The sequence below is a fragment of the Budorcas taxicolor genome, chromosome 5 (assembly GCF_023091745.1).
Source record: "Budorcas taxicolor isolate Tak-1 chromosome 5, Takin1.1, whole genome shotgun sequence".
Lineage (NCBI taxonomy): Eukaryota > Metazoa > Chordata > Mammalia > Artiodactyla > Bovidae > Budorcas > Budorcas taxicolor.
In genome coordinates, this window is record NC_068914.1 from 157,092,794 (window position 1) to 157,119,160 (window position 26,367).

The window sequence follows — 26,367 nt, forward strand, 5'->3', positions numbered from 1 at the left end:
TTTAAACTAGCAAAGTTTTACTTCAATGTTATGTTTGCTCATAAATGACTCTGAAAAAGCCAATATGCAAGAAGCTAACACGCTGTGTCTAAGGCAACGTCGAGGCCACTGTGAATGTCCTTCAGACAAGGGGCTCTGCTCGAAATCTCCCTGACCTGGGGCAGGGGCAGCAGGGGGGCTCTGGGACGGATGAATAGATGCACACCATCTCAGCTCTGCCATCAGGGCTGGCTGCCTGGGACGCTAAGGCCGTCGATGGGAGGTGGACTGCTTGGAACTTCCAAAGCTGCCTGAATGTTTGGGTGTTTTTGCTGAGGCTTTGGGAGGGCCCACGTGCCAGCTGGAAGGGCCCTTGGCCAGCCCCCTCCTCCCACACCAGCCCCAGGGACAAGCCCACCTCCCTGCTGACTGGACCTGCTGGGCCCTGGGTGGTTTGGCCAACCTCTCACCCCAGCAGCCCCTGCCACGGGGACTTATTGGTGTCAGCTACCACGCAGTGTCAGCTGTGGAAGCCTGGCAGTGGCCCTGAAGCAGGCAGGGGTAGCAGGCGAGGGTCTGCAGCCTGGGGGAGGGCCTGCGGCCTGCAGCTAAGGGTTGCTTGTCCATTTCTGTTTATTTCCAGGGTGTGGGATGCTCTGGGGAGGCTGGGGAGCATGGTCCTGGCAGCCTCCACCCAGTAGTGTGTATGTTGGGATGGGCAGAGAGGGAAGGAACATCTCCGGCGAGGCCTAGACAGGAATCTGTCTTAAAGGTGGCCAACAGTGGCCCACCTGTAACAGACACCTGCTCCCAAAGGGGCCCCTCAGGGGCCAGCCCAGCGGGGTGACCTCCCAGGCACGGGCAGGCCAGGCTGAACCCGGCCGCAGCTGGAGACATGGGGCGGGTGGTGTTAATGAACAGTGGCAGGAGGGGTGGGTGCGGCCAGGGCACAGTGAGAGCGGGCAGCAGGGCCCGTCCATCAGAAGGCAAAGCAGCGCTCCTTCGGGTGGCCCACGCGGTCCAGGTTGGGCAGGCAGGCATACTGGATCATGGGTGGGGGTCCGCACATCAGCACCAGCGGTTCCTCCTCTGGGGGCGGCAGGTGGTCCCGGATCATCTCCTCGTTCACGAAGCCCTGGCTGTAGTCCCAGGCTGCAGGGCGGGAGACCAGGTGAGCCTGAGGGTGCCCGTGTGACCGACCACCAACTGCCCACCACCCCCTCCTCCGTGATGAAGCTGCTGTGCCTGGAAATGGCAATCCACTCCAGCACTCTTGCCTGGAAAATCCCATGGACAGAGGAGCCTGATAGGCCACAGTCCACGGGGTCGCAAAGAGTCAGACACGACTGAGTGACTTCACTTTTTTTTCCACAAGAATGGAGCAGACCTCGGCCCTGATCCCCTGCCCCCATGCCTGGCTCACCTGGATCACAAATGCAAGCCTGTCAAGGTTCCCTAACCACACTTTATAGTTCGCAAAGCCTTTCACTTCTACTGGCCTCTTGTGTGACCCTCGTGGATGGACAGGGCGGGGCTTACTGATCCCATTTTACAGATGTGGAAACAGGCCCAGAGGACCCAGGATTGTCTCAGGTCACACAGTGAGGCATGGACAGGGCTGGGACATTAACCCCAGGTCCCAGAGATCCCCCAGCCAGTGCTCAGTGCCAGCCTGGTCAGGGTGATACTGCCTACCCTCCGCTCCTCTTCTTGCTACCTACCAGCCCCGTGCCTACTGTCTGACTCCATGGAGTGTTGGCCCACGAGGAGCCATCTCTAGTCCACAGCTGTAGTCCCAGTGCCTAGACAGCCGAGCACAGAGTAGTTGCTCAATAAATAATGAACAAAGGAATGTGTCCCGAATAAGCATTAGATGCTTTTGAATTGTGGTGCTGGAGGAAACTCTTGAGAGTCCCTTGGACTGCAAGCAGATCCAACCAGTCCATCCTAAAGGAAATCAGTCCTGGAAGGACTGATGCTAAAGCTGCAACTCCAATACTTTGGCCACCTGATGCAAAGAACTGACTCACTGGAAAAGACCTGATACTGGCAAAGATTGAAGGTGGGAGGAGAAGGGGACGACAAAGGATGAGATGGTTGGATGGCATCACTGACTCAATGGACATGAGTTTGAGTAAACTCCGGGAGTTGGTGATGGACAGGGAGGCCTGGCGTGCTGCAGTCCATGGGGTCACAAAGAGTTGGACACGACTGAGCAACTGAACTGAACTGAAATGAGCCAGAAAGCAGCGAGGCCAGGACACAGGCTGAAGTTCCAGATGCAGGATCCTCAAAACAGCAGCCTCCTTGAAGTCCTGCTTGCCTCCCTATCTTGCACACGCATATGCGCGGTTGTATCTCCAGGTTTCGCCTGAGATCCAGAGCTGCCTTTTATTCCTCCCAGTGACTGCCAGTGCCCATGGTGAGAACCTGGCGCCCTGGGGCTGGCAGGACTCTAGTCCCACATGGACCCTCAGGACTGACCCACTGACGGGGGCTGCTCAGGGACAGGGACCAGCCAGTCCTGGTGCACGGCTCCCTGCCCCCATCATCTGTACTGCCCAACAACGTGACTCCCCTTTGCAGATGCATGAGGAGCAACCCAGTCTGAAGCTCACCTTGCTCCGCAGTTCTTCAATGGTCAGTCGGGACAAACACTGCTTGGGGACTGAGGGCACATGCTAGCCCCTCAAATGACCCCTGTGCTGAGCAGCTCAGCAGGATCTCAACCCCAGAGGGACAAACAGAGGGACTTGCCGGATGCCCGCCACCTGCTGCCCGCTCCCTCCCCTCCAAAAAGCCACCCTCAGCCACCTCCTGATCCCACGGTGGGCGCCTGACCCCAGGCCAGCCTCTGAGCCCCAGCCAGTGAGTGGGGCCCTACCCAGGCCAGCCCTCTGGCTTGGCTCCAGCGAAACAGCAGCCGAGGGCCACGTGAGCAGCAGAGCATCACTGCGTTTATCAGACGAGCAGGGCTCCACCAGGCCTGCCTGAGGCTGGGGGGGGACCCTGCACCCTGAGTCCCTCCGGCTCCAAACACCCAATCGTCTGGTTTCTCTGTCCTTCATGATCTGGAAGAACCTCACTAAAGCTTTTGACACCAACAGAAACGCAGCTGCGGAAGTCCAAGGTCATGTGGAGGTCACCAAGGGACCTTGTCTAAATGGAGACTGCTCCGTGTCACACCCTGTACACTCCACGGGGGGCAGGGGGGGAGGCGACGAGGGACGGGGGGTGTCCCCTGAGGGAGGCAGGTAAGTCGGTCTCAGCTGGTCCTGGATGAGGGAGCCTCCACTGTGCTGAGCAATGGGGTATATTCTCTACCTCACAGGCACTGTGCTTAGTGACTGACCACACCTCCCCTTTCACACCGGCTGCTGGGAAGCTCAGAGTGATATGCATGGTCAGTCCTGGTAAGGCCGCACCACAGCCCATGCTCCTGTACAAACCTCTCTAGATTCCATTTTATGGGCCTGCCCTTGTTTTTCTTTCACTCTGACTCACTCCATAAGTCTCTATAAGCTGCCTAAAATCCCTCTGGAATGCGGCGGCACATAGGCAGGTAGATAACATTTTATTAACAGATCTCAAAGTACTTTGTAAAAAACTCCATGGGATTAAACCCTATCTGCTAGTATATGAAATGTACAGGTGTATAAGATACATCTCAGTTTTACAAGTATTTTTTTTTAGGCAAGTATTTCTCTTTGCGTGCATACTGAAGGAGACTGTGAGGGAAATGTGGTCAGTGGGCCCCTCCCCCGACTCTAGCTCCACAGTCGCCGCGCTGGCCTGGTACCATGTTCTTTTTCAGCATCAACCTTTTCCAGTTTATACCTCATGGTACAGCAGTCCTCCAACTACTCTCGAATCGTGGTCAGGGTAATAATAAACATAAGTGTAAAATACCAGAAAACTACCCAGCTGTATCTCTTCTTGGGCCATACTACTTGGTTCCTCTTAAAACTCTTCCTAGGAGGCGGCACTTTGGTCTCGTCGTTGCCAGGTGCCACCACCAGAGGGCGGTGTCCATGAACAGTGCGTGCAGGCTATGCGTGCTAAGTCGCTTCAGTCGTGTCTTTTTCAGTTGACTCTTTGCGACCCCATGGACTGTAGCCCACAAGGCTCCTCTGTCCATGGGACTCTCCAGGTAAGAACACTGCAGTGGGTTGCCATGCCCTCCTCCAACTAACAGTGTGGCCAGGCCTTTTGCTGGCAGGAGACTGGAGCAAGGTCTAGCTCCCAGAGGACAACCTTGTTTCGAGTTTGGGGGCAGCTTTCACTCCCTGCCTCCTGTGTGTCCTTGGCAAACAGCCCAAATACCTGGACAGGCAGAGTGAAGGTAACTGTACATCAGTGCAGCCCATTCCATCAGCAGGGCTGATGACGGCACTGAGGAAACGATCCCCCTTCGCCCCCAGCACTGGCCTCAGCTCGGGGGGAGAACGGCGGCCTTCTATGTCCAGCAGTGCAGGCAGGGGGGCGCCTAGGGCTCCCTAAGAGGCGGACACGAGCTCAAGTCCTGGCTCTGGGGCTTTCTCGCTGTGCGCCGTGGGGCACTCACCTCCCCTCTGACCCCTCTCTCCTCACTGCCCTCCCCTCACAGGGCCGCCGTGAGCTGGACCAAGGGAGGCCACGTGGACAGGAGGCTCCACCTGGCAGAGGGCTTGCAGCACAGGCGGGCATGGGCCAGCATCCCCACCGCAGCCTACCCGCCCGGGCACGCTCACCTTCAGGGGCTTTGTCCACCGTGTACCAGAGCTTGAAGCGTGCAGAGTGCTCGTTCCTCAGTTCCTCCAGCTCGGGCCGCAGCAGGATGTCCTTCTCGGTCTGGGGGGCGGACAGGGCCCAGTGGTCAGGAGGGACAGTGGCAGGGATTGCCCTTGGAGACCCTCTTCATCCCGCCCACCCGTGGGCCACACGCTTGGCCAAGTTTCCAGGCAAAGTCCAAGTCTTTCTATGTTCTGGCATCTCGGGCTGTATCCATAGGTCCATAATTTAAGGAATACAGATGCGACTCCCCAAATCACACAACCCACAACCTTGCCCACATCGATCCCACTGCTTGGCCTGCAGCTCCCCACCTTCACCCCCACTGATTCCACTCAGCCAGCCCCACGTGGCCCTGTAGAGTTCAGCTTGTTTCACCTCCTCCAGGAAGCCTTCCTAGACCTCCAGGGAGTGTTAGCAATCTACTCTGGAAACATTCCCTCTTTCCACTCCTAAGCACACTTTGCCCGGAATGTTTGCAGGTCACTCACAGATCTGGCTCCTCCGGTCAGTGAGCGGTACAACTGACTCACAGGACTGTTGTGAAACCAGGGCCAAAGAGCGCCGTTAGCCAGCAAAGGTCACCCGCTCACTGACCTCTCCTGAGCCCCCCGCTGGGACAGGCAGGCAGCGAGAGAGGCAAGGAAACTGTTCTGAACATCCTCCTTTGTGAACAACACCTCTCTGACCACCCTCAGTACCCTGTCAATTCCTTAGGATCAACCTGAGGAAGTGGAGTCCAGGGCAGAAAATTCCCCGTAGTTAGGGCCTCTAATACAAGCCACTGCTTTATTCCCCACGTAGGTTACAGCCAACACACATGCCTGCAGGGAGTCCTCTACACCTCTACCAGGACTGGGTAATGATCATTTAAGCTTTGCCAGTCAGACTGATGGAAAATAAAGCTTGTGTCTTATCTTTTATTATGAGTAAGCTTGTCACTGGTCTGCTCATATTTTCTTATTAGTTTGTAAAAACTTTTTATATGAAGGATATTAATTTTTATTGATGATACATTATGTGTCTCATCCTCAGTCATCTTTCTACCTTATTTATCAGTTCAGTTCAGTCGCTCAGTCGTGTCCAACTCTTTGTGACCTTTTTCCCCAGAGGAGCTTTTCATTTTTAAGCAGATGGCTCCATCAGTCTTCTCTTTGACGGGCTCTCCTCCAGTGTCTTGCTTAGCCTGACCATCTTGGTTCATTCATTCAGTAATACTTCTTGTATTTAAAAATGCTTGCCCTCTACTTTTAAAGCTTCACTTTTTCGCACATATATCCTTAACCTACACTTCATTTTTCTATGAGGTAAGGTAGGGATCTACTTCATTTTTCCCCAAGTGTACAGCAACTAACCCATGACTCCTTTTCGCCTCCTCAGGTTTGACATGTCACCTGCACCAGATACAGAGTCTCATTTACACTCAGGTCTGCTTCTAGGTCAGGGCCGTTCACCCAAGCCTTCTACAATGACGGGAATGTTCTAGATCTGTGTTATCCAACAAGGAGACTATGCAACAACAAAATGTGCCTAGTGAGACTGGGAAAGGGTGTTTATTTATTTAATCTTAACTAACCTCAGTGTAAATAGCCACATATTCTAGCATGTTTCAGCACAGTCCAGACTTCCTGCTGTATTACCCAGAATCACAGCCAGTCCAGTAAGCCCAGGTCTCACGTGTGGCTCCAGAGCTGTGCTCTTTTTATCACTGACACTTCTTGGTATTCTTCCTTGTCACTCTTCTTTTCAAAACTTTCTTGGCTGCCCATGTGTACTTTGTCTTCCAGGCCACAGTGTGTCATTTTGTCATATTATAAAAGGAAAAAAATGATCCTACTGGGACTTCTGAGTATTACTTTCTGAAGAACTGACGCCTTCAGAACATCAGTCTCCCTGCCCAAGAGCCAGGCTGCCCTGCTGTTTATTATCTCCCTGACACCCTTCTGAAAGCGGGGCTTCCCTCCTCACCCTGGGTCCCCGCCGGCCTCCATCCCCGCCACCTGGTGCCTCCAGGAAGAAAGCACTTATCTGCAACGTTAAGCGCTCCTGTCCCAGGCCACCTCAGTCCTCACACGGTCCTGAGAGGTGGGCCCCTGTTCCCCTACACTGCAGATGGGGAACTGAAGGGGCTGCAGCCCCCGTCCAAGCCGAGCACACACGTCACTCGGGGGAAGCAGGGAGAGCCAACAACCCAACTGGAGCAAAGCCGCGGTTCCCCGTGTGGGGTTCCCTGCGGACCCCCAGGGTCCCTGACACCCTCTAGCGGGACCCTGAGGTCAGAATGATTTTCACACGATACTATTTTTGTACTTTTTTCACTCTCGCTCCCTCGCAAGCGTGGAGTGGAACTTTCAGAGGCTACGTGACTTGTGACACCGCACTGACTAAGTGCAGAAACAGAATACAGGAGCCACCGCCCCCGCCGACAGGCAAAACGACGCCGTTTCAGGCGACAGAGGGCCTCCACGGAGACCGCCCAGCACCACCAAGCGGAGTGCAGCCCACCCGCTCACCCCACCAGCCAGCCTGGAGTTTCTGGCTCTTTCCACCCACCCCTGGGCCTGGTCAAGGCCGCGCTGGTTGACCTCAGGGCAGTTTTCTGCAGCTGTGTGGGAGTCCAGGGACCTCAAGCCAACCTTTCCCCTCTGGGCTCAGCGTCCTTGCAGATGGATGGGGCAGAGCCTGGGCCAGACGGACCCAGGGCAGGCTGACCTGAACCGTATCTGAGAGGTGCGGGGGGCCTGGTGCACGCCCCTCCACGCAGGCAGGGGGCGTCCCATCTGAACCTCCCCACAAAGGGGCCTCACTACAAAATCCACATATTAAGTCATGAAACGCTGAGCCTGGAGAGATCCTCATGATGACCTGGCTTTATCAGCTCATTCCTCAGGGAGACAGGGAAGCCCAGAGAGGGAGAATGACTTGTCCAAGGCCACACAGCAGGCCAGGGCAGGCAGGCAAGCGGCAGGCATGGGGAGGAGGACATGTGCTTGGGAGCCAGAGAGCCCAGGTCCAAACCTGACCCCAACACCCCCAGCTCGGGGACCTCGGGCGGGTGCATCCTCTGCACCTCATTTGTGCAGATGCACCTCAGGCTCTTCCTGCATCCGGGGTGGGTCCCAAATTCCATGTGCGGTAGAGGGAGTGCTGAGGTGCCGAGCAAGCGGCCAGGGGAGCCAGTCTCGGTGTGGGGGTGCTCCAGGGGCCTCAACCCCCCAACCAAGCAGCCCTGCTTGGGTCAGACGCTCTAGCTCTGCCCAACCTCACCAGCTGCTGCAAGGCTGCTGTGCACAAAACTCAATACACCTTCCAGCCACTGTGAGCATCCCCGCAGCGCCTTGCAGATTCCTGAGCAGTGCCTGCCCGGCACCCCACCCTCAGGTCTGCAGACCTCAGGACCGCCCACTGACCTGGTTGGCGAAGAGCAGGTGGCACACGGTGTGGTCATCAGGGTCCTTCATGATGGCGCGGATCACCTGCAGTATTGGCGTGATGCCTGCAAAACAAGCCACCCCCACACGCTGTGTGAGCGCCTGCTGCATACACACAGCGCCAGGCAGATTCCCGGGGAGCTGCCAGGAGAACCCTGACCTCAGACAGCTCCCGGGCGCTCATAACCTGTGTGGCGTCCCATACCCTGCCCCCGACTCGACACCTCCGCCCTCCAGGGACTCGGGCAGGGATCCAGGTCCACATACCCGTTCCTCCTGCGATCATGCCCACAGATTTCACCGTCTTGATGACAGGGTCGGACTTCTTGTCTGGACGGATGGCAAACTTTCCTGGGGAGAGCAGACGGGGTGAGGTCCAGCTCTCAAACAGACCATGCTTGGGGGTCAGACGGGCTGGAAACCCTGCCCCATCTCAAGGGTTTGGGTGTGGCGACCACCATACCCCCCAGCCAGTCAGGTGAGTAGGATGGGAAGAGGGGACTAGGGCCAGCTCAAATGCCAAGAGCAGCAGGAGGCTGGAGGAGCAGGGGTCCCAGCTCAGCCCTCCCCTGGTTTGTTTAGAGCCTAACAGAGCTAGTCTGTGGGCACGATGTGCCCCCCAAGGCTGGTCTGCAACCCCTGCACTGACCACCTTGACCCCTAACAGCTAGGGAAATGAGGCCCCAGAGAGGAGGTGGCCTGCCCTACAGGAGTCACCCTTCCAGGCAGCAGCAGGGGCAGGACCTGCACCAACATCCACCACACCAGCCGGGTCCTTGGGGAGTCCAACCCAGATCACCTTTGCCCTGGTAGACCAGCAGCCCGTTGGGGCCCCGGAACTCAATGGTGTCGCCAATCTTCATGCTTTCCAGGTACTGGGACATCTTCCCTCCAGCGGGAAACTTGGGATGGGTGTCTTTGAAGTAAACCTGCAAGACACATGCACCGTCCTCAGCCCCTGTTCCCAGGCTGCCAGGGTGAGCTCCGGGGTCTTCTGCGGCTGCGTGCAGCCTGCTCACTCGGTGCACCTCCCACCCATCAGAACTTACCTGTCTGTGCCCCGTCCCCCCTGGGGGCCTACCTTCCCCGTAATGTCCCCTTGGAGGGCAAAGCACCAGCCTGGTGTCCACGGCAGCCGACCCGAGGGCCTGAAGTGTAACATTCTGCCAAGACCCATGTCTGTGGCCCCTCCCAGCAAGAGATTCCCATGGCTGTCAGCCCAGTGCGGGCCCTGTTGGTGGCTGTTCAGTTCTTTCCGCTTTGCTCTGCCGTGAAAATGTCACTCTTGGAACAACTCCCTTCTCTGTGCCCTTTGGGATTTCAGCTTTGGGAAAAAGGGATGCAGCTACAACTCTCGACAAAGAGATGGGCAGACAGAGGAGGAGCTCCAGGACAGAGGGGCATCTGTGCTGGGCCTTGAAGGGCAAGCAGGAGTGATGGGCAGAGAGGGGGCAGGGGCAGGGTGTGCCAACGCCAGGGGCCTCACAGGGCTTGGAGACTCTGGGTTGCGGAGGGGAGAACCCGTGTCTGCAGGACAGCCAGCGTGTCTGTGTGTCTGGGGTCGGGGAAGAGAGTGGGCAGAGCCCACTGTGTGCCAGGCCCGTGCTCTGACCTTTAGCCAGGGTGAATCAAGGGGGCCACGAGGTCTCCAAGCCAGGAAGGACCTGGTCCTCGTGAGCATTTCATCCTCTACTTGAATCTCCACCCCCAACACCTCCTCTACATCCGGCTGGGGTGAATTCAGCAAGAAGAGATGCATGAACCCTCACCACCTTCCCGTTCCTTCTGGACAAAGCCCCCTCCCTGCAGGGCCTCCAAGGCTCTGCCCAGCCCCACTGACCCTCAAGTCCTCAAGCCTCCTCCTGACCCCAGAGCCTTTGCACAGGGAGGGTCCCGTCCCTCCATCTCCACCTGCTTGCCTCCTCGTTGCCTGCTCAGAGGGACGGGGTAGGGAGCACAGCTGTCGTCACCCTGCCCCAGCTCCAGGGTCCTCGGAACAAACACTGACCTCTGTGTGTCCATCTGTTCAGTGTCCACTCTCCAGCCAAAGACAGGCTCCCAGGGCCAGGTGGGCTGGGCACCCGGCGTGTGGCCTGAGTGACACTGAGCAAAGAAGGGACCCAGGCCAGAGCCAGGACTGCCAGGCCAGCTCCTTTCCCGCCCTCACAGACCCAGCGCCCAACCCGGGACACGGAAACCCCCAGGGCTGAAGCTGCGGCCCAGCGGGGGTCTGTTTCTGGATCCCCATCCTGAGGTCCAGTGAGGGGCCTGGGGCCTGCACGGCGGCGCTGGGACAGTAAGCCTGGTCCCCGGGGGGGTGCTGAGCCAGGGTGGCTGTGGGCGGGGGCTGTGGTTTGGGCCTTGACTGGAGAAGGTGTCTAACACCCCACACCCACCACCAGCTCTGGCAGGTTCCCACTTTTTAGGGGTGTGTAATCAGAGAAAGTGACTCACTGCTGTAAAGCTTGTGTTTCTCATTTTCACAAAAATGTACTGGGTTAGAGGTGTCACTTCTCCTTCTGCTCAGTGTCTTGTTTTTTAAGATCCTTTCTGGGTGGTCTGTGTCTCTCTGGTCTGTTGCTTCTAACGGCTCTATCTTCCCCGTGGTGTGCACCCACCCCGACTGGTGGGGGATCCCAGACAGCCCCTCACCCCAGCGCCCACACAAGGACCCATGAGCCCCACACCGCATCACCAGAGGGCCTGTGGGGTGCTTCTCAAGGGTGAGCAGGCACCCAGCTCCCTGGGCCTCCCCCGTTTGCGAGTGGGAAGGCAGGCCCTGCATGAGCTGGTGGGCCTGCCCGCTTCCTCTCCGGCAGACCATCTGTCCTGGTTTGAAGACACTGAGCCTGAATCCCACCCCCCGCCCTCTGCTGAGACCCCCATGCTCGGCTTGTGCTAAGAACCACAGGGTGCCCCTCACTCTGAGACCAGGCTCAGCGAGCACAGGGCCTTCGGGGGCCAGATTCTGGGGCGTGTGGGCCCCGTGGAGGCCTGGGCTGCAATGTGGTCACCCCTGCCCCACCCAGCTGTGGCCCCAAGGCCTCACCTTGATGACCAGGTCCACAAAGCCCTTGTCGTCATCGCTGGAGACGGGCGTGTAGGGCCGAATAACCAGGTTCCCATCAATTCGAGCCGAGAGGTAGATGTGCTGGCCTGCAGGACGGCGGGGGTGAGTCTGGGCCCGGGACCATCCCTGCAGCGTCCCTTGGGTCTTGTCAACCCACTTCCCTGTGCCCCACCACAACCTGGACTGACCTCGGCTCCTGCTGTACCCCTCACCGCCTCCCACCCCAGCGACTCCCATCATATTCCAGCTCTCTGCCTTTGCTCGTGCTGGGGCCACTGCCAGGGACACTGGGGCATTCTGCCCTCTTGTTCTGACACTCATCCTCGAAGGCCTGGGATGGCTGACACCTCCTCCCTGAAGCCCTCCCTGCTCTCACTGAAATGTAAATCCCCCCGCCACCCCCACCTCCCTTTCCCAGCGCTGGCTCTGTGTGGGCTGGGTCGGGGCTGCACTCACCGACGGGGAGGCCCAGGATGTGCTCAGGCGATGGCAGCGCAAAGCGGAACCGCCGGGTGTCATGGCTGATGACCTGCAAGGAGGCCGAGCTGCTGGACGACACCCAGGGCAGAGGGGCCACCAGACCCAGAGCTGCCACCCTGCCCCAGCACCAGGGTGTCACTGAGAGATGACACTGACAGGCGGACACACGCCCTGCACACACGTGTGTATGTGAGGGCACAGAGGCCAGCCACACACTGCAAGTGTTCTGTTCTCGTTGGCCCAGAGAAGGGCAGTGACCCACCCAGGGCCACAGAGCAAGGTGGCTGGGAAGGGAGCGAGCTCCAGATCCCAAAGGGAGGCTGCCAAATGGCCCAGAAAATTCCAGGGCTTCCAGGGGCAGGAGGGAAGGAACCACCTCTGCCATAGCTTGAGAAGTGTCCTGTCCTGGGGTGTTAAGAGCCTGGAGGCTGACCACAGAGTGGGGAAAGGCTGAGACAGAGCTCCTGTGAGTCTTGGGGCTGGGACTTGAGAGAGGGGTTCTAGAAGCCACTAAACCAAAAGCCCCCAGTAGGCAGGATGGCATGACTGGCAGGGCTACACGGGGCGGGAGGCACGGCAGCCTCACTGCCCGGGAGGTGGACATGGCCATGTACGCCCAGGGCACGGTCAACAGGCAAAGGCCATCTCCCCTCCAGGGCGGGCAGAGGTGGCTCAGGACCAAGGCTGGGCCGAGGACGGGGCCTGGTCTTAAGAGAGGCCAGGGAGGAGAGCGTCCCACAGTGTCAGAGCTAGGACATGAACCCAGTGCCCAGACCCCGACTGGGCTCCAGAAGGCCCCTGGGGGGGGGGGGGGGGTCTCCCCTGCACCAGGCGCTGCAGGACAGTGGTTGTGGAGGGGCCATTGGAAAGGCAGGCAGCTAGCTGTCTGCACTTGTGTTCATGCTCACAGGAGGCAAGGTCCAGTAATGGACAGTGCTACCACCCAGGGAGGCTCAAGAGACCTCCAAAGGGCCAGAGCATCACTGGAGTGAGCAAGCTGGGGCAGGAGGCCTGGATCTCAGGAAAGATGGCACCCAGCCCCCACTCAGGATGCAGGGCTTACTGGAGGCCGGTGGGTCTCTCTGCCCCATAGTCCAGCTGCAAACAGAGGCCTAAGGCCTTCTGCAAGTGGATTCCAGGATTATCAACCAGTCCTGGGGTTCGAGGTCAGAAATCCACATGCCAGACATTTTTGGAGGAAGCACAGAAATGAGGCAAAGACCCTGAAGATTACTGTGTTTGACAACCTCTAGCCCAGGACAGCAAAACTCACGAGGCTGACATCTGAGAGGGCTTGGCATGCTGCTGCTTCCAAGAAGCCACTGGCCATGACAAGCTGAGCAGTAGATTCTCAGAGCTCAGGGCGACCCTGCCCATCACCTGGTCCAGGCCCGTTCGGAGAGGGGAAGGGCGGGCAGCCGGGACCCTTCCCTGTGCCACAGCAAGTAGCGAGAGCAAGTCCACCTGCTGACCCTGCAAAGCCACCAGGAGGCTACAATGGGGGAGGGTACCTGCTAGGACATTGGACACTCGCCACCCCTCAATCACAGGGGCCTGCAGGGTCCACTGCGGACATCCCTGTGACAACACCAGAGAGCTGTCAAACGGGATGACTCGGCTTTGCGTTAGACATGAAAAGGGGTCTGTGCGGTGTGTGAAGGTGAAAGTGGTAGTCGCTCAGTCGTGTCTGACTCTGGACTGCAGCCCGCCAGGGTCCTCTGTCCATGGGGATTCTCCAGGCGAGAATACTGGAGTGGATTGCCATTTCCTCCTCCAGCGGATCTTCCCGACCCAGGGATTGAACTCGCATCTCCTGCATTGCAGGTGGATTCTTACTGTCTGAGCCACCAGGGAAGTCCATGTCGTACAGCCAGGTAAAAATGTTAGGTTATTTAAAAAGAGAAACTAAGCATACACACACCTGAACGTCCACACGTCATGTACGTAACCAATGTGACGCCAGGGAAGGCTCACGATGACCCGTGACCGGGACCCGCTTGCACAGGGGTCATGGTGCGGGGGAGGGGAACATTCGCACCTTGAGAACAGAGCACGTATAAATATGTGCCTTTTTTAATAAAAGTACAATTTTTATAGCGAGCACATGTAAATCATACATTACTTCTGGAATTAAAAAACAGTAACAAGGGTGTTCCCTGGTGGCCTAGGGGTTAGAATTCTGGGCTTTCACTGCCGTGGCTGGGGTTCAATCCCTGGTCCGGGAACTAAGATCCCACAAGCCACGTGGTGAAAAAAACAAGGAAAAAGAACTTTCTGAAAAGAAAAGGATTCAAAACATTGTGATTTCATTTTAGTAGGAAAAAACTGTGTACATGATATATTGAAAGGACTAAGTCTGGTCTCATCTGGGAAGTGGTCATTTTTTTTCCTTTGGCCTCTTTCTGGTTTTCGACTTCTAAGAAGAACTCCTGGTACAATTAAGGTCACAGGCGCTGCAGCTCTAACATGGAGCCCAGGGCACAGACCAGAGCCCAGGATTCAGGCTTGCAGCAGGTGACTGGCTTTCTCTGCCCCATGACTCAGTTCCTCCCTGCCACACCCCTTCTGAGGCAGCTGCCTGTGGCCAGAAATAGCACGGGGGAGGCTTTGATGGGGGAGAGTGAGGAGGGAAGCAGCCCTACAGGGTGGGCGGCTGGGCAAAGATGGGGAGAGGATGGTTTTAAATCAAAGCCACGATCGGAGGTTTGAAAAAGGAAAAGCATTGTGCAGACCCAGCCACAGTCAAGATCACGGGGGCACGCAGGGAATCAGGACTCTAGGGGCCCTGGGTGGGTGGGCCTGGGAGAGAGGGAAGGAGAGGGGAGGAGACCTTGTCTTTAAGGAAGGGGCCCTGGAATGCGGCATCCTGGATGACCACGAGGCCTATGCCTGAGTCCTAACCCAACCCCTAGCTCACAATGTGACCTGAGTTAATCCTCTCTTGCCCTCTGTTTTCACATCTGTAAAACGGGTACTTAGACCCAAAAGTCCAAGTACAGCAACGCTCCCACTCTGATTTTCTGTGGGATAGTAAGTGTGGCTCAGAGAACCTGCTCTGTGGTCAAAGACCCGGGTTCAAATCCCTCAGTAATTTACTGGTAGCCTTAGAAATGGATATGCATGCATGCGTGCCAAGTCGCTTCAGTCATGTCTGACTCTTTGTGACTCCATGGACTGTAGCCCGCCAGGATCCCCTGTCCATGGGATTCTCCAGGCAAGAATACTGGAGTGGGATGCCAGGCCCTCCTCCAGGGGATTGAACCTGCATCTCTTATGTCTCCTGCATTGGCAGGCATGTTCTTTACCACTAGTGCCACCTGGGAAGACCTTAGAAATGGACATCACCTCACTTTCCCCATCTGTAAAATGGGCAAATAATGGGATCTACTTCAAGAGGGTCCGTACCCTAAGCACACAGTAGATGCCCACGAAATGCTCTGACGCTGAGAAAGAGAGAGAGGTGCCTGTGCCCCATGACCCCTCAGGCCCCGCACTGACCTCCTTGTCAATCAGCCGCAGCGGGTACTTGATGTCTGGATTCTCGAGTGTGATGGCCGGGGTGGAGCGCTGGAACAGCTTCATGATCAGGCTGTACAGGAACCAGACTGGGGAGAGGACCACGTGGCCCAACTGAAACGACAGGGCAAACACAAGAGGTCAGCTTGGCCCCAGGGAGGGTCTGCCCCCTGCCCTTCCCCCAAACACACCAGTTGGTCCACACCTCTGGACCGCTCCTCTGCCAGGAACACCCTCTCTCCACTTCATCCAGGCACCCTGGCTCCATCTTGGTGCCAGCTGGGAGACGCTATTAATACAAAACTCAAACTCATGAAACTCATCAGTGTATTACTACATCACTGGAAAAGCTCCATTTCCCCTGAGGAACAGGGACAAAGAAAGCTACGTAACTGAGCATGTAGCCCCTTTTCACTATGGCTGCCAGGAAGCTCAGCACAAAGTTCTCAAGTACCTGTGCTTAACCTTGAGTACTGCATATCTGTGCTCCCTTCCTCCCTCCTCGACTCAATCTCCCTGACTGCATTAAGTGATGTCAAGTGCTAGCTCTCTACAGACAAACCCCTGAGCCCTGGGGTTCTGCTTTCAGATGTGAGGGGCAGCCGGGGCACTGAGCCGGCTGCTGGGAAGCTCTGCTCCTTGCTGGCTGGGTGGCCCTGGTCGAGTCCTTTCCCCTCCTCTGAACTGAACTGGACAAAGGTGACCTGCAAGGCCCCCTGAAGCTCTCCACATCGTGCTGAGCCCCACGCGGGGGTTAACCTCACGACGACCCTGAAGCAGGTGCTGACGTCACTGCCACTTTACAGACAAGGGAACGGCTCAGGGAGGTGAAGCAGCTCACCCAAGGGCACAAAGCTGGCAGGTGGGGAGCTGGAATTCCAGCCCGAGTCCACCTCCCTCCCCAGCCATGCTCTTATGACATCAGTCCCCGCCCTCGACATCACGCTCACCCTGCTATGTGGCTCTAAGGGGCTCTTCCTCGTCAGCCCCCTGCACCCCCTCCCCTGTGCTCTCAGCCTCACAAAGACCCTCAGAGGTGGTCTGGATACTTTGAAGACAGAGAAAACTCAAATCACATGGCCAGATAAAACTGCTTAGGTTTTACCTGGAGAGGACATCCTTGCAAAGAAAGGCAACTAGCCTGCTCCTCTTTCTAGCTGTGTTTGTCCCTGGGAAGCAAAACCAATGAGCCTCTCTACCCTGCTTCTCCATCTGTGAAATGGGGATCAGAAAACACACTTCCTGGTTGTCGAGACGGAACTCAGCCATGGAAAGCGGCTAACCCAGGCTGTCCCCCAGCAGGCCTGTGACCTCACTGGGCATGTATGTGGGTGCAGCGGCTACCCTGGGCCATCCGGAAGTCGTGTCCTTGGTAGCTTCCACTAACAGGACCACAAGCAAGACCCAAGGAGAAGACAAGAACGGCCTCAAGACCGCTCAGACCAATCCTGCAGCAGAGAACCTGGCAGACCCCACCCTGAGCAGCAAGCAGCATAGGAAAGGGGCCAGGCTCACCAGGCGACTCCTGACATGGAGCGAGAGGGGCCAGCACTGCCCATGCCTTCTTCAGGACCCACCTCCAACACGAGGAAACAACGAGGGGCCGTCCTCTGGGACCACTGGCACAACTCTTCAAAAATATCAAGGCCACGAGAAACGAAGGCTGAGGAACGGGTTCCAGATTAAAGGAGGCTTTGGTGGGTTGCAGGGTGGCCCCCAAAAGACCTGTCCACCCAGACTGTGGGGATGGACAAAGGGGTTTTGCAGCTGTAATTAAACCACGGAGGACTTCCCTGGTGGTACAGTGGATGAGAATCTGCCTGCCGATGCAGGGGACAGGGGTTCAATCCCTGGCCGGGGAACTAAGATCCCACATGTTGCAGGGTAAGGAAAGCCCAAACGCCACAAATACTGAGCCTGCGCCCTAGAGCCCACAAGCTGCACCTCCTGGAGTCCCCGCACCGCAACTATTGAAACACACACACCTAGAGCCCGTCTCCACAACTAGAGAAGTCGCCGCAATGAGAAGCCTGGGCACCCCAGCGAGGAGTAGCCCCCGCTCGCCGCGACAAAAGAAAGCTCTCACAGCCACGAAGACCCAGTGCCGCCGGAATAAATTAACTGGGAGAAAAAAAAAGCAAACTAAGGATCTGGACGTGAGATCCTCTTGGATTCTGGCCAGCAGGCCCCAAATCCCATGACAAGTGTCCTTCTCAGAGAGAGAAGAGTCAGGGGAGAGGGCTGCATGAAGGAGGAAAGGACCCTCCCCTTGGCCTCCAGAGCGCGCCCTGCCAGTACCCTGATTCCAGACTTCGGGCCTCCAGAGTGTGAGAGAAGGAGTTTCAATTGCTTTGTACTATCTAGTTTGTGACAATTTATATGCAGTCAGAGAAAATGAAGACAGGGAAGCCCCCTACCTACAAACAAGTTCCATCCGGAGAGCACTTTTGTGAAGTCCAATTTGCTCGTAAGTCTGACACAGGCACCCAACTCACACAATCAGCTATGTTGTACTGTACTGTAATGGGCTTATAATACTTCTCACACAAATGATACACAAATAAAAAATAAAGGCAACATTTAAAATCTTGCAGGAGAGTACCTTGATAAATACAGTAGTCCAGTACAACAGCTGGCACACAGGGTCTGGCATTGAGTAAACAGATGAGAAGAGTCACGGGCTGGAGGCGGGAGAAGAGGTGGGAAACGGTGGAACTGAAGGACTGTCAGCAAGAGCAGACGGAGGCCGAGCAAGACAGTGTGATTCCATCCGCACCTCATGCTGACGGACACACGTTTGCATCTCTGAAAGTCTGCATCGTGCAGGGTCATGTGTAAGGCACGAACTCTACACCCCTGTGTTTCTGCGTTCTGAGTCACTGGGAAAACCTCCACTTCCCCTGAGGAATAGGGACAAGGTTCGTATGGAGGAGACTCACTGTACAGAGGCCAAAGGGACAGAAAAACTGCAGAAAAAATGCAATGGGCAGTTTTGAATTAGATTCTGGGCCGGGGGGAAGAAAACACAGCTGTAAAGGACAATCCTGGGACAACCGGCGGAATCTGCATTAAGGCCCACGGATTAGACAATAGCACTGTTTGTTTCTGATTTGATCACCAACCTGCAGTTATGCAAAAGAAAGTCCTTGTTCTTAGGAGACAGACACAAGCATTTAGAGGCAAAGAATTAACATAATGTCATTTACTCTCAAACGGTTTAAAATACACACATACAGTAATAAGGTAAACACAACAAATGCGAACACCTGGTGTATTTTGGTGAAGAGTATATAAGGGCTCTTTTACGCACTCTTCCAAACTTACTGTAAGTTTGAAATTATTTCAAAATTAAAAGTGAAGAAGGCAGTCCACACTAGCAGTTCAAACAGCAAGGTCAAGAACCAAAAGTTCTCCCCAAACACTGGTTCTCAAGGAAACGGTCTCACAGCTTGTTCACTTGTCCTCCCTAGGGTACCTCCCTGAGCTTGGTTCTCACGGTAGACAACCGTGCATGTTCTTCCGCGCAAGTTCCCCCTTTTCCTTGGCCGCCAGGAAGCTCAGAGCCAAGTTCCTTGCCTGCGGGGAGGCCTCTCTGCTTCCTCTGCAGACCTCTTGAGAAGATCCTCCCCTCTCTAGGCCCAGCCTCAATGCTCCCTCCCTTCCTGGAAGCCCTGCCAGTACCTGAGGCCTCTGAGCCTTGGTGTTCTTATCTATGGGAAGAAGGTCAGGGCCACTGACTGGCCTACCACCCAGGGGAGCTGGGACATGAGATGAGGTAGGGGGCTGAGGTCACGGAGGGGTCTATAACCTGGGGAGTGTGGGCACGTGTGCGTGCCTGCACACACACACACACACACACACACAGGAACTTTCTCTACCACCCTCATGGGGCCCCCACCACAAGTGAAGGAAGAACACAGACACCAGGATTCCACACCAGGCCTGGCCCTGCCCCCCAAACCAGCCCAGCGGCTTCAAGTTGCCCAGCCGCAGCTTTGGTTACAGGCCTTTTGTTGGGCTCAGAACACCATCGACAGTGCCTAGTACCTCTCTGGCAGACAGGGCCTCCGGGCTTCATGCAACCAAGGCCTCATCCCACGGGGCCCCTGGTCTGTACCAGTGGGTGTAAAGGGAAGGCCCGAGGGAGCTGGCCTCAGCACACACCCTGGCATACACACCCTCCCAACCCCTGGCCTGCACAGGGCCACACAAAGGGTCTCTGGTCTCCTGCTCATTTACCTACCACCTACAATGTCCCAACCACCACGTGCTATTTCTCCCACCCTGAACTTCATTTAGGGCCCATTATGGGGACTTCTCTAGTGGTCCAGTGGCTAAGACTCCTCGCTCCCAATGCTGGGGGTCCAGGTTCAATCCCTGGTCGGGGAACTAGATCCCACGTGCTACGACTAAGACCGGACACAGCCAAACAAATAAATGAATAAAATAAATATTGAAAAAAGTTCTGTTGGCAGCCCAGGACTCCAGGGGACGCGAGGTTGAGACCCAGCTCAGGACTTCAGGAGAGAATCTTCACCTCTTCAGGCTCCACCTTCCTCAGGAAGGTCCCACCTAATGCTGCCGGCGGTGGGCGGGCGGGGGTGGGGTGGGGGGTGGGTGGGAATCGAGGCTGGAAAAGGCCATGCGCACACATGGCCCAAAAGCACACATGGCCCCGAGCTGGCACTGCTCCACAAGTGGGCTGCGAATCCTCTGAGCTAATCCTCACTTCAACCCCAGGCTGCAGCACCGTGACTATCACACAATTAAGGATAAGCCAACTCTGTCCTCAAGGGACCACGCTCAAAACGAGTGAGACTGCTGTCCCCGTTTTTCAGACAGGTTAAGAGATTTGCCCAAGGCCATGAAACCCAGTCCTGTGTAGTCTGGTTCTTCTGAAGGCGCCTCCCAAGACAGATGCCCTGGAGCCCACAGCCCAAATCCCCGGCTCCACCGAAATCCCATCTCCCACCTCCTGCAGCCAGGCCCCAGCAGTCCAAAGCAACGGGCTGCTCCCCCCGACCCCCAAACCATCACCGTGGCTCCCCACTGCCTACACTCAAGGTCCCTACCATCCTGTCACCAGCCTTGTGTGCTTCAGGCCTCTGCACACTCTTCCCTCATCCAACCAGCACATTCCTTTCCTATTTAGCTTCCAAGAGTCCAGCTCAAACCTCAGATCTCACCTGCCAGGCCCCTCCCTGGCTAATCAAGCCCTTAGCAGACTTCCGGAGCCCCCACTGCCCTTTGCCAACTCCCCGGGGAGGGTGGGACACTCTGATGATTCCTCTGCTCCAGTCCCCTTCCCCGTCTATCAGGGAAGGCATATTCACCGGGAACATTGTTTAGGAAAAAAACTGAGCCAAGTTACATTTGCAGGAAATCACTATTGTCGGCAGCCCTGGAAATAAACTTAAATGACATTAAGAGCCAAGCAGAGCTGTGCTCCCTGGAGTTTTCCTTCCTCCCAGCACAGCTGTTTCAGCGCATGCACAGCCAGGTTTGATAACTAAGACCCCTGGCTGGCAGGTAAAAAACCTGCCCGAGATGCAGGGGACCCGGATTCGATCCCTGGTTTGGGAAGATCCCTGGAGAAGGAAACGGCAACCCACTGCAGAATTTTTGCCTACAGAATTCCATGGACCAGAGGAGCCTGGCGGGCTACAGTCCATGGGGTCACAAAGAGTCAGACACGACTGAGCAACTCACACACACCCCTGGCCTGCAGTTCGCTGCGCAGTCTGCAAAGCACCTTCCTCTGCGTTTCTTCACTGACCCTCCGCCGTGGGAGACGGGCCAGCTGCCTTCCTCCTTGGCTTGGCAAGGCCCAGGGTAGAGTCTGCACTCTGGATCCCCTGTCTCTCCCCTCCAATCTCTCACCCGCCCCAAATGCCAAGCCAGGGCAGGTGCTGAGCCATGAAAAAAGGCTCATTCGTCAACAGCTCTGAAGGCGAGCCCTCAACACTGACCCTGGCCCTCGCACAGAACTTGCACATTCCAGGCACCAGCTCCATGTGCCCTGGATGCCAGCCTGGGGCTCACACGCCCAGGCCAACTCCCCACGCGCGATCACAATGCAGAATGGCAGACACAGGGAGGTGAGGGCCCTGGTGTCTCATCTCCAGCAGTCAGAGCAGAGACTTGGTAAATATCTGTGGATAAATTCACATGGGGACAAGCACCAGCGCCTACCCCGCAGTCTCTCTGACTTCTCTTACTTTATCTGAATGTTTCAGTAACTAGGACAAGAGACCAGATGCCCACAGTGGGAGGGCAGGAATCGGCCCTCCACCAGGCACTGCCCAGATGGGTGGATCCTGAATTCCTGGCGGACACACCTGCTTCCCAGAGGTGGGGCTGGAGCCGCTGCTGGAAGGAGCTGACCTGCGACTGATGGGTAAACATTAGCGGTCTTTCCTCCAGTCCCCACGCCCAGCTGCTCCACGTGAGCACAGGTCCTCAAGCCCAGCACGCGGGCACTACGGCCACCCTACTTCAGTGAGGACACTGAGGCAGGGTGAGAACTGGCGGCCAGTTCGGTCTGTGCACTGAGCCCGGCGACCACAACTCTGCCCCCGCGGACAGTGTGGCCACTGAAGAGAGCAGGGGTGGACTTTGCACAAATTCCTTTCCAAGAGGCAGCTATAGGCAGACGCTCATTGTCAGTCGGTCCTTCAGGACACAAACCCCAGTGGGCACAGCTGGCAGAGAAAAGGGTGCCGTGGAAAGGTCAAAGCTTTGTCTCTGGGAAATTGGGAGGCTTTACCAGACTCACAAGGGGTTGGGACGGCCTGCCACCCCTGCAAACAGTGGGCAGAGTAAACAGGATGGACGAGGCTAAGGCCCCATCTCAGCTCCTCAGTGCACTGCACATACACGTGCGCACACACACACACACCACCTCCCCCCGGCCACCCGGGGGGCTAGGGGACAGCTGCCTCCCAGGCCTTGACCTGGTGCCCTAAAGGTTACACTCTGCCCACCATGGAACCCACCTCCCTTTCCCCGCCTCTGATAACATAGGACAGGGAGAGGAAAACGGGGCACCAGGGTGTCTCCAGGGAGCCCCCAGCCTGCCCAACAGAGCGGAGAGGCGGGGTAGCCCTACCACCCCCATGCGGCACCCTGCCAGCAGCTCACCCCCTGGAATTCCACTCCCCCCGACCCTGGGGCCCTGCCATCCTCTCTACCCAGGTCAGGTCTCAGCAGGCAAAAGGACCTGCCAGGACCTCCACCTGGCAGGCGTGTTCCTCCCCAGGTGCCAGCCCCCTGTGCTGAGGCCTACCTGCCTGCTGCCCGCCCGTCAGCTGTCCGGCTGGGATCTGAGCGTCCACCTCCCTCAAAGCCCCCTTTTCAGGAAGTGGGAGGGAACAGAGGAAGTCCTGCAGCGAAGGGCTCCTGGAGCCAGGCTCCTGGCTCGGGGCTCAGGGTGAAGGGAACCCAGGAGGAGGGGTGGGTGCAGAGCCTATCCGCCCAATTCGCCCTCCGCAAGGGAGGCCCAGCCCTGCTGCCCAGGGGCAGGGGGATTGGGACCACGGGCTAGGCACAGGGCTGCCGGGGGCAGGAGAAAGCCTTGGCCTCTACCTGTGGTGGCAGCCTGTCCGGGTCCACTGAGCACTCACGTCTGTGCTGGCAGCAGGGGAGTCAGGGTTGGGGCCGGCCAGCTAAACCCCCCAGCATGTACCCCCAGGTGGCTGGCAGACTCCAGAGCTAACCCCTCTTCTGTGAGTGGGAGGAGGCCTCTTGCAGAGCCTGCACGTCCCAGATAAAAAGTCTGGTGCCCCAAGCCCAAGCGGGCCTCCGGCAGACTGTGTGGAGCCTCTGTGCCCAGAGGCAGGGCTGGGGTCTGCTCCGGGTATTCTGGGTCAAGCGGGGACCCCAGCAGGGGCCCACGAAGAAGGGACCATCCCACCACCCCTTGGACAGAGGAGGCTCAGGAGTTGGGGCAGGTCTCCTGACGCTCAGATGGGGTTCTGTCCCTCACAGAGGGGCTACAAGGGGTCCTTGGCTACTCAGCAAAAATACTGAGCAGCCACATCCCAGGGTGCGTGCTTAGTCACTCAGTCATGTCTGACTCTGTGCGACCCCGTGGACTACAGCCCGCCAGGCTCCTCTGTCCATGGGATTCTCCAGGCCAGAATACTGGAGTAGGTTGCCATTCCCTCCTCCAGAGGATCTTCCGGACCCAGGGATGGAACCCAGGTCTCCTGCATTGCAGGTGGATTCTTTACTGTCTGAGCCACGAGGGAAGCTCATCGAAGGGACGCAGAGACAAATCCAGGCAACGTGTATGGCTAGAAGGTGAGAAGCCCTGTGGGAAAACAGCAAGGGGTGGGGTGTGTCTGGGCTGGGGGGTAGAAGGCTGAGCGGTAAGGAAGGAAGGCAATTTCTGGGAACACGGTCAGGATGTTCCACTGAGCTGGGGTGATGCCCCCAGGCTTGCCCTGAGTAAAGCTGCCCCTCGGTCTGAAAGGCCCCGAGTCCCAGGCTGGGCCACTCACCCAGAGCAAACTGGCCAGGCCAGGAGGCTTTCTGCCTCATCCCCAAGGGGGAGCTGCAAAGAGCCGGAGGGTGGAAGTGGGGGAGGAGGCCAGGCAAGAGGCTCTGGGCCTCCTGCTCCCAGAGAACCCCAGCCAGCCCCAGGGACCAGAGTGTGGGGGGCAGACCTGGCCACAGCCTGGAGGGGGAACACAGGCCACCCACCCCACTGCGGCTTCTGAGCAATTCCAAAGGAGGCGGCCCTGGGCCCGGCCAACATGACAGCGTGACAGTGGACTTTGCGGCCCCAGGAGTTCAGACTCGGCCTGCAGGGCGGGTGGCCAAGGTCCCCAGCGGCATTTTCTTCATCTGTAAAATGGGGCCTCGCCAGTTTCTTGGGTTAAAAGAAACCAGAGCCCAGCATGCAGCCCAGGACAGGGCTCAGGGGTGGTGGGTGGTTAAAAAAAAAAACACTCCGTGATCCAGCAACATCTCACGTGTGCACACACACACACCCACTCCACACGCACACACTCACAGGTACGCACCTGTTCACACTCTGGCACAGCTGCACACTCACTCACCGTCCCTAAAACCTAAACACACCCCTCAACACACGGTTGCACATGCACACACGTCACACCCACACCCCGGTCACATACACATCTCACACTCGCACAGAGGCGACCGTTCACACTTCACACGTGTTCACACTCATGAACTCACGCGGGGTCACCAGTCTCTTTCACCGCCCCCACCCCGCACTCGCCCATCCCTGGCGCGCACACCCGCACTCCTGGGCCGGGCAGAGGGGCGGGGCTCCCCCGGAGCTCGGCCACCCCCGCCACCCCAACCCCGGCTCCGGGCGACGCCCCTCGGCCGGGAGGGCCGGGCCGGAGGGCAGGAGCCCGGGGCCTGAGTCACGGCCGCCGGGGGACGGCCGGGGCGCGGCGGGCAGGGCGGGGCCGGGTGGGGTCCTGCGTCCCACGTCCGAGCCGGGCCCCCCCGCCCCGACCCCGAGGCCGGCCGCAGTCGGCGCTGCCCGAGATGGAGGCCCGGCGCCCGCGGCTCCGGTCCGCAGCGATGCCCCCCGGCCCGCGGCGGCCGGCGCCCGGCTCCCCGCCTACCGTGCTCAGCTGGGCCCCCATGCTGCCGCCGCGCTGCGCTCGCTCCGCCGCCGACACCGCTGCGCCCCGGGCCCGCCCGCGGCTGCGTCACCCCGGAGGAGGGGCGCGCCGAGCCCGGCCCAGTGGCGGCGCGCGGGGGGCGGGAGGCCGGCCTCCAGGCCCCGCCCCGCCCGCTTCCGTCCGCGGCCAGAAGGTGCCCCGGAGAGGGGCCGGCGGAGCGCGTGGGCGGCCGGCGCTGTTGGCTACCGCCCCCCGCCCCAAAGCCCACCCACCGACCCGCTGTGTGGCCTCCAGTAGGACGCTGGCGGTCTCTGGGCCTCGTTGGCCGTCAAAGGGGAGAAGATGGCGCCCCCTGACCCCCCCCCCATTGTTGGGCTCTAAAATAAAATCCGGAAAACTCTGTGGCTTCCCAGGCTGGCAGGAGGAAGCCCCTGCTTGGTCTGACTTCTGATCGCGCCCCTGAGCCTCCCCGGGGCCTTCTCGTTCCTCAAACCGGCTGGCTCCCACCTCCAGGCCTTGCCCTCTCCCTGGAAGACCATCCCCACTTGCCTCAGGATCAGTCCCGCCTTATTGCTTGGGCCTCAGGTCAGATGTTCCCTCCTCAGTAAGACGTGCCCTGACCTGCCCGCCCCCTGCAGGCCGCCCCTCGTGGTCTTCCCAGCGCTTAGCATTGAGCTGAAGTCATCCCATGTGTTTGCTTAAGGGCGGCCTGCCCCTTGTCCTACCCCATCACAGTGAACTCTGGGCTGCCTGCATGCCTAGAGCCTAGCACAGAGCATATGGCAGCGAAGCGGGGAGGTGAGGTGGGGTGGCTGCGGGCAGAAAAAACGTGAAAGGTTTGTGTTAGTCCCTCAGTCCTGTGGAACTCTTTGTGACCCCCCCATGGACACCAGGCTCCTCTGTCCATAGGGATTCTCCAGGCAAGAACGCTGGACTAGGTAGCCATTCCCTTTTCCAGGGGATCTTCCTAACCCAGGGATTGAACCCACGTCTCCCACATCTCAGGCAGATTCTTTACCATCTGAGCCACCTAGGAAGCCCCGCTGCATATAGTTGGTGCTCAATAAATACTTGTTGAATGAGTGACTTAAAAACAGGCAGTGGGCACCTGTTCTGGATAAACCCATGCTGGCCCCACGGGACTCTCTAGCCTTGCTCTTCTGGAATGGTCTTGGACTGGACCGTGAGCTCCTGGTACTGTAATCAGCAGCCTGTGGCAGGCAGTGTATTCCTGCAGTGTGGAGCTGGCCAGGCACAGGACAGCTGGGCCTTCCTGGCAGAAGGAGCTGGGCAGAGCCTGGGGAAGAAGTGGACAGACGCAGGGTCAGCAAGACCAGAGGGGATGATACAGTGGGACCTGGAGGTGCTGGTATGATGTGACGTCAGGGTGAGGCAGTGTGGGGACCCAGGTGGAGGGAACTGGGATGTAGGGGGTTGTGGGGAGCCCTGGAGGATTTTGGAGGAGGAAATGGCAACCCACTCCAGTATTCCTGCCTGGGAAATCCCATGAACAGAG

At 57.8% G+C, this 26,367-nt stretch overlaps 1 protein-coding gene across 2 annotated transcripts; it reads right to left on the reverse strand.

Annotated features, from left to right (window-relative positions):
• LOC128047283 (NADH-cytochrome b5 reductase 3) lies at window positions 1–24,938 on the reverse strand. Of its 2 annotated transcripts, none has more exons than XM_052639392.1 (9): window positions 24,852–24,938; window positions 15,229–15,360; window positions 11,707–11,779; window positions 11,230–11,336; window positions 8,980–9,109; window positions 8,448–8,531; window positions 8,160–8,245; window positions 4,710–4,809; window positions 1–1,131 (listed from the first exon to the last, which is right to left on the reverse strand). In XM_052639392.1, exons 1-9 carry the CDS (start codon window positions 24,870–24,872, stop codon window positions 959–961), a joined length of 906 nt encoding a protein of 301 aa, XP_052495352.1. In that variant the 5' UTR covers window positions 24,873–24,938; the 3' UTR covers window positions 1–958. The 2 variants fall into 2 exon arrangements, with proteins under 2 accessions (XP_052495352.1, XP_052495351.1); XM_052639391.1 differs by lacking the exon at window positions 24,852–24,938 and adding an exon at window positions 17,849–17,968.
• Between the last annotated feature and the right edge of the window lie 1,429 nt (window positions 24,939–26,367).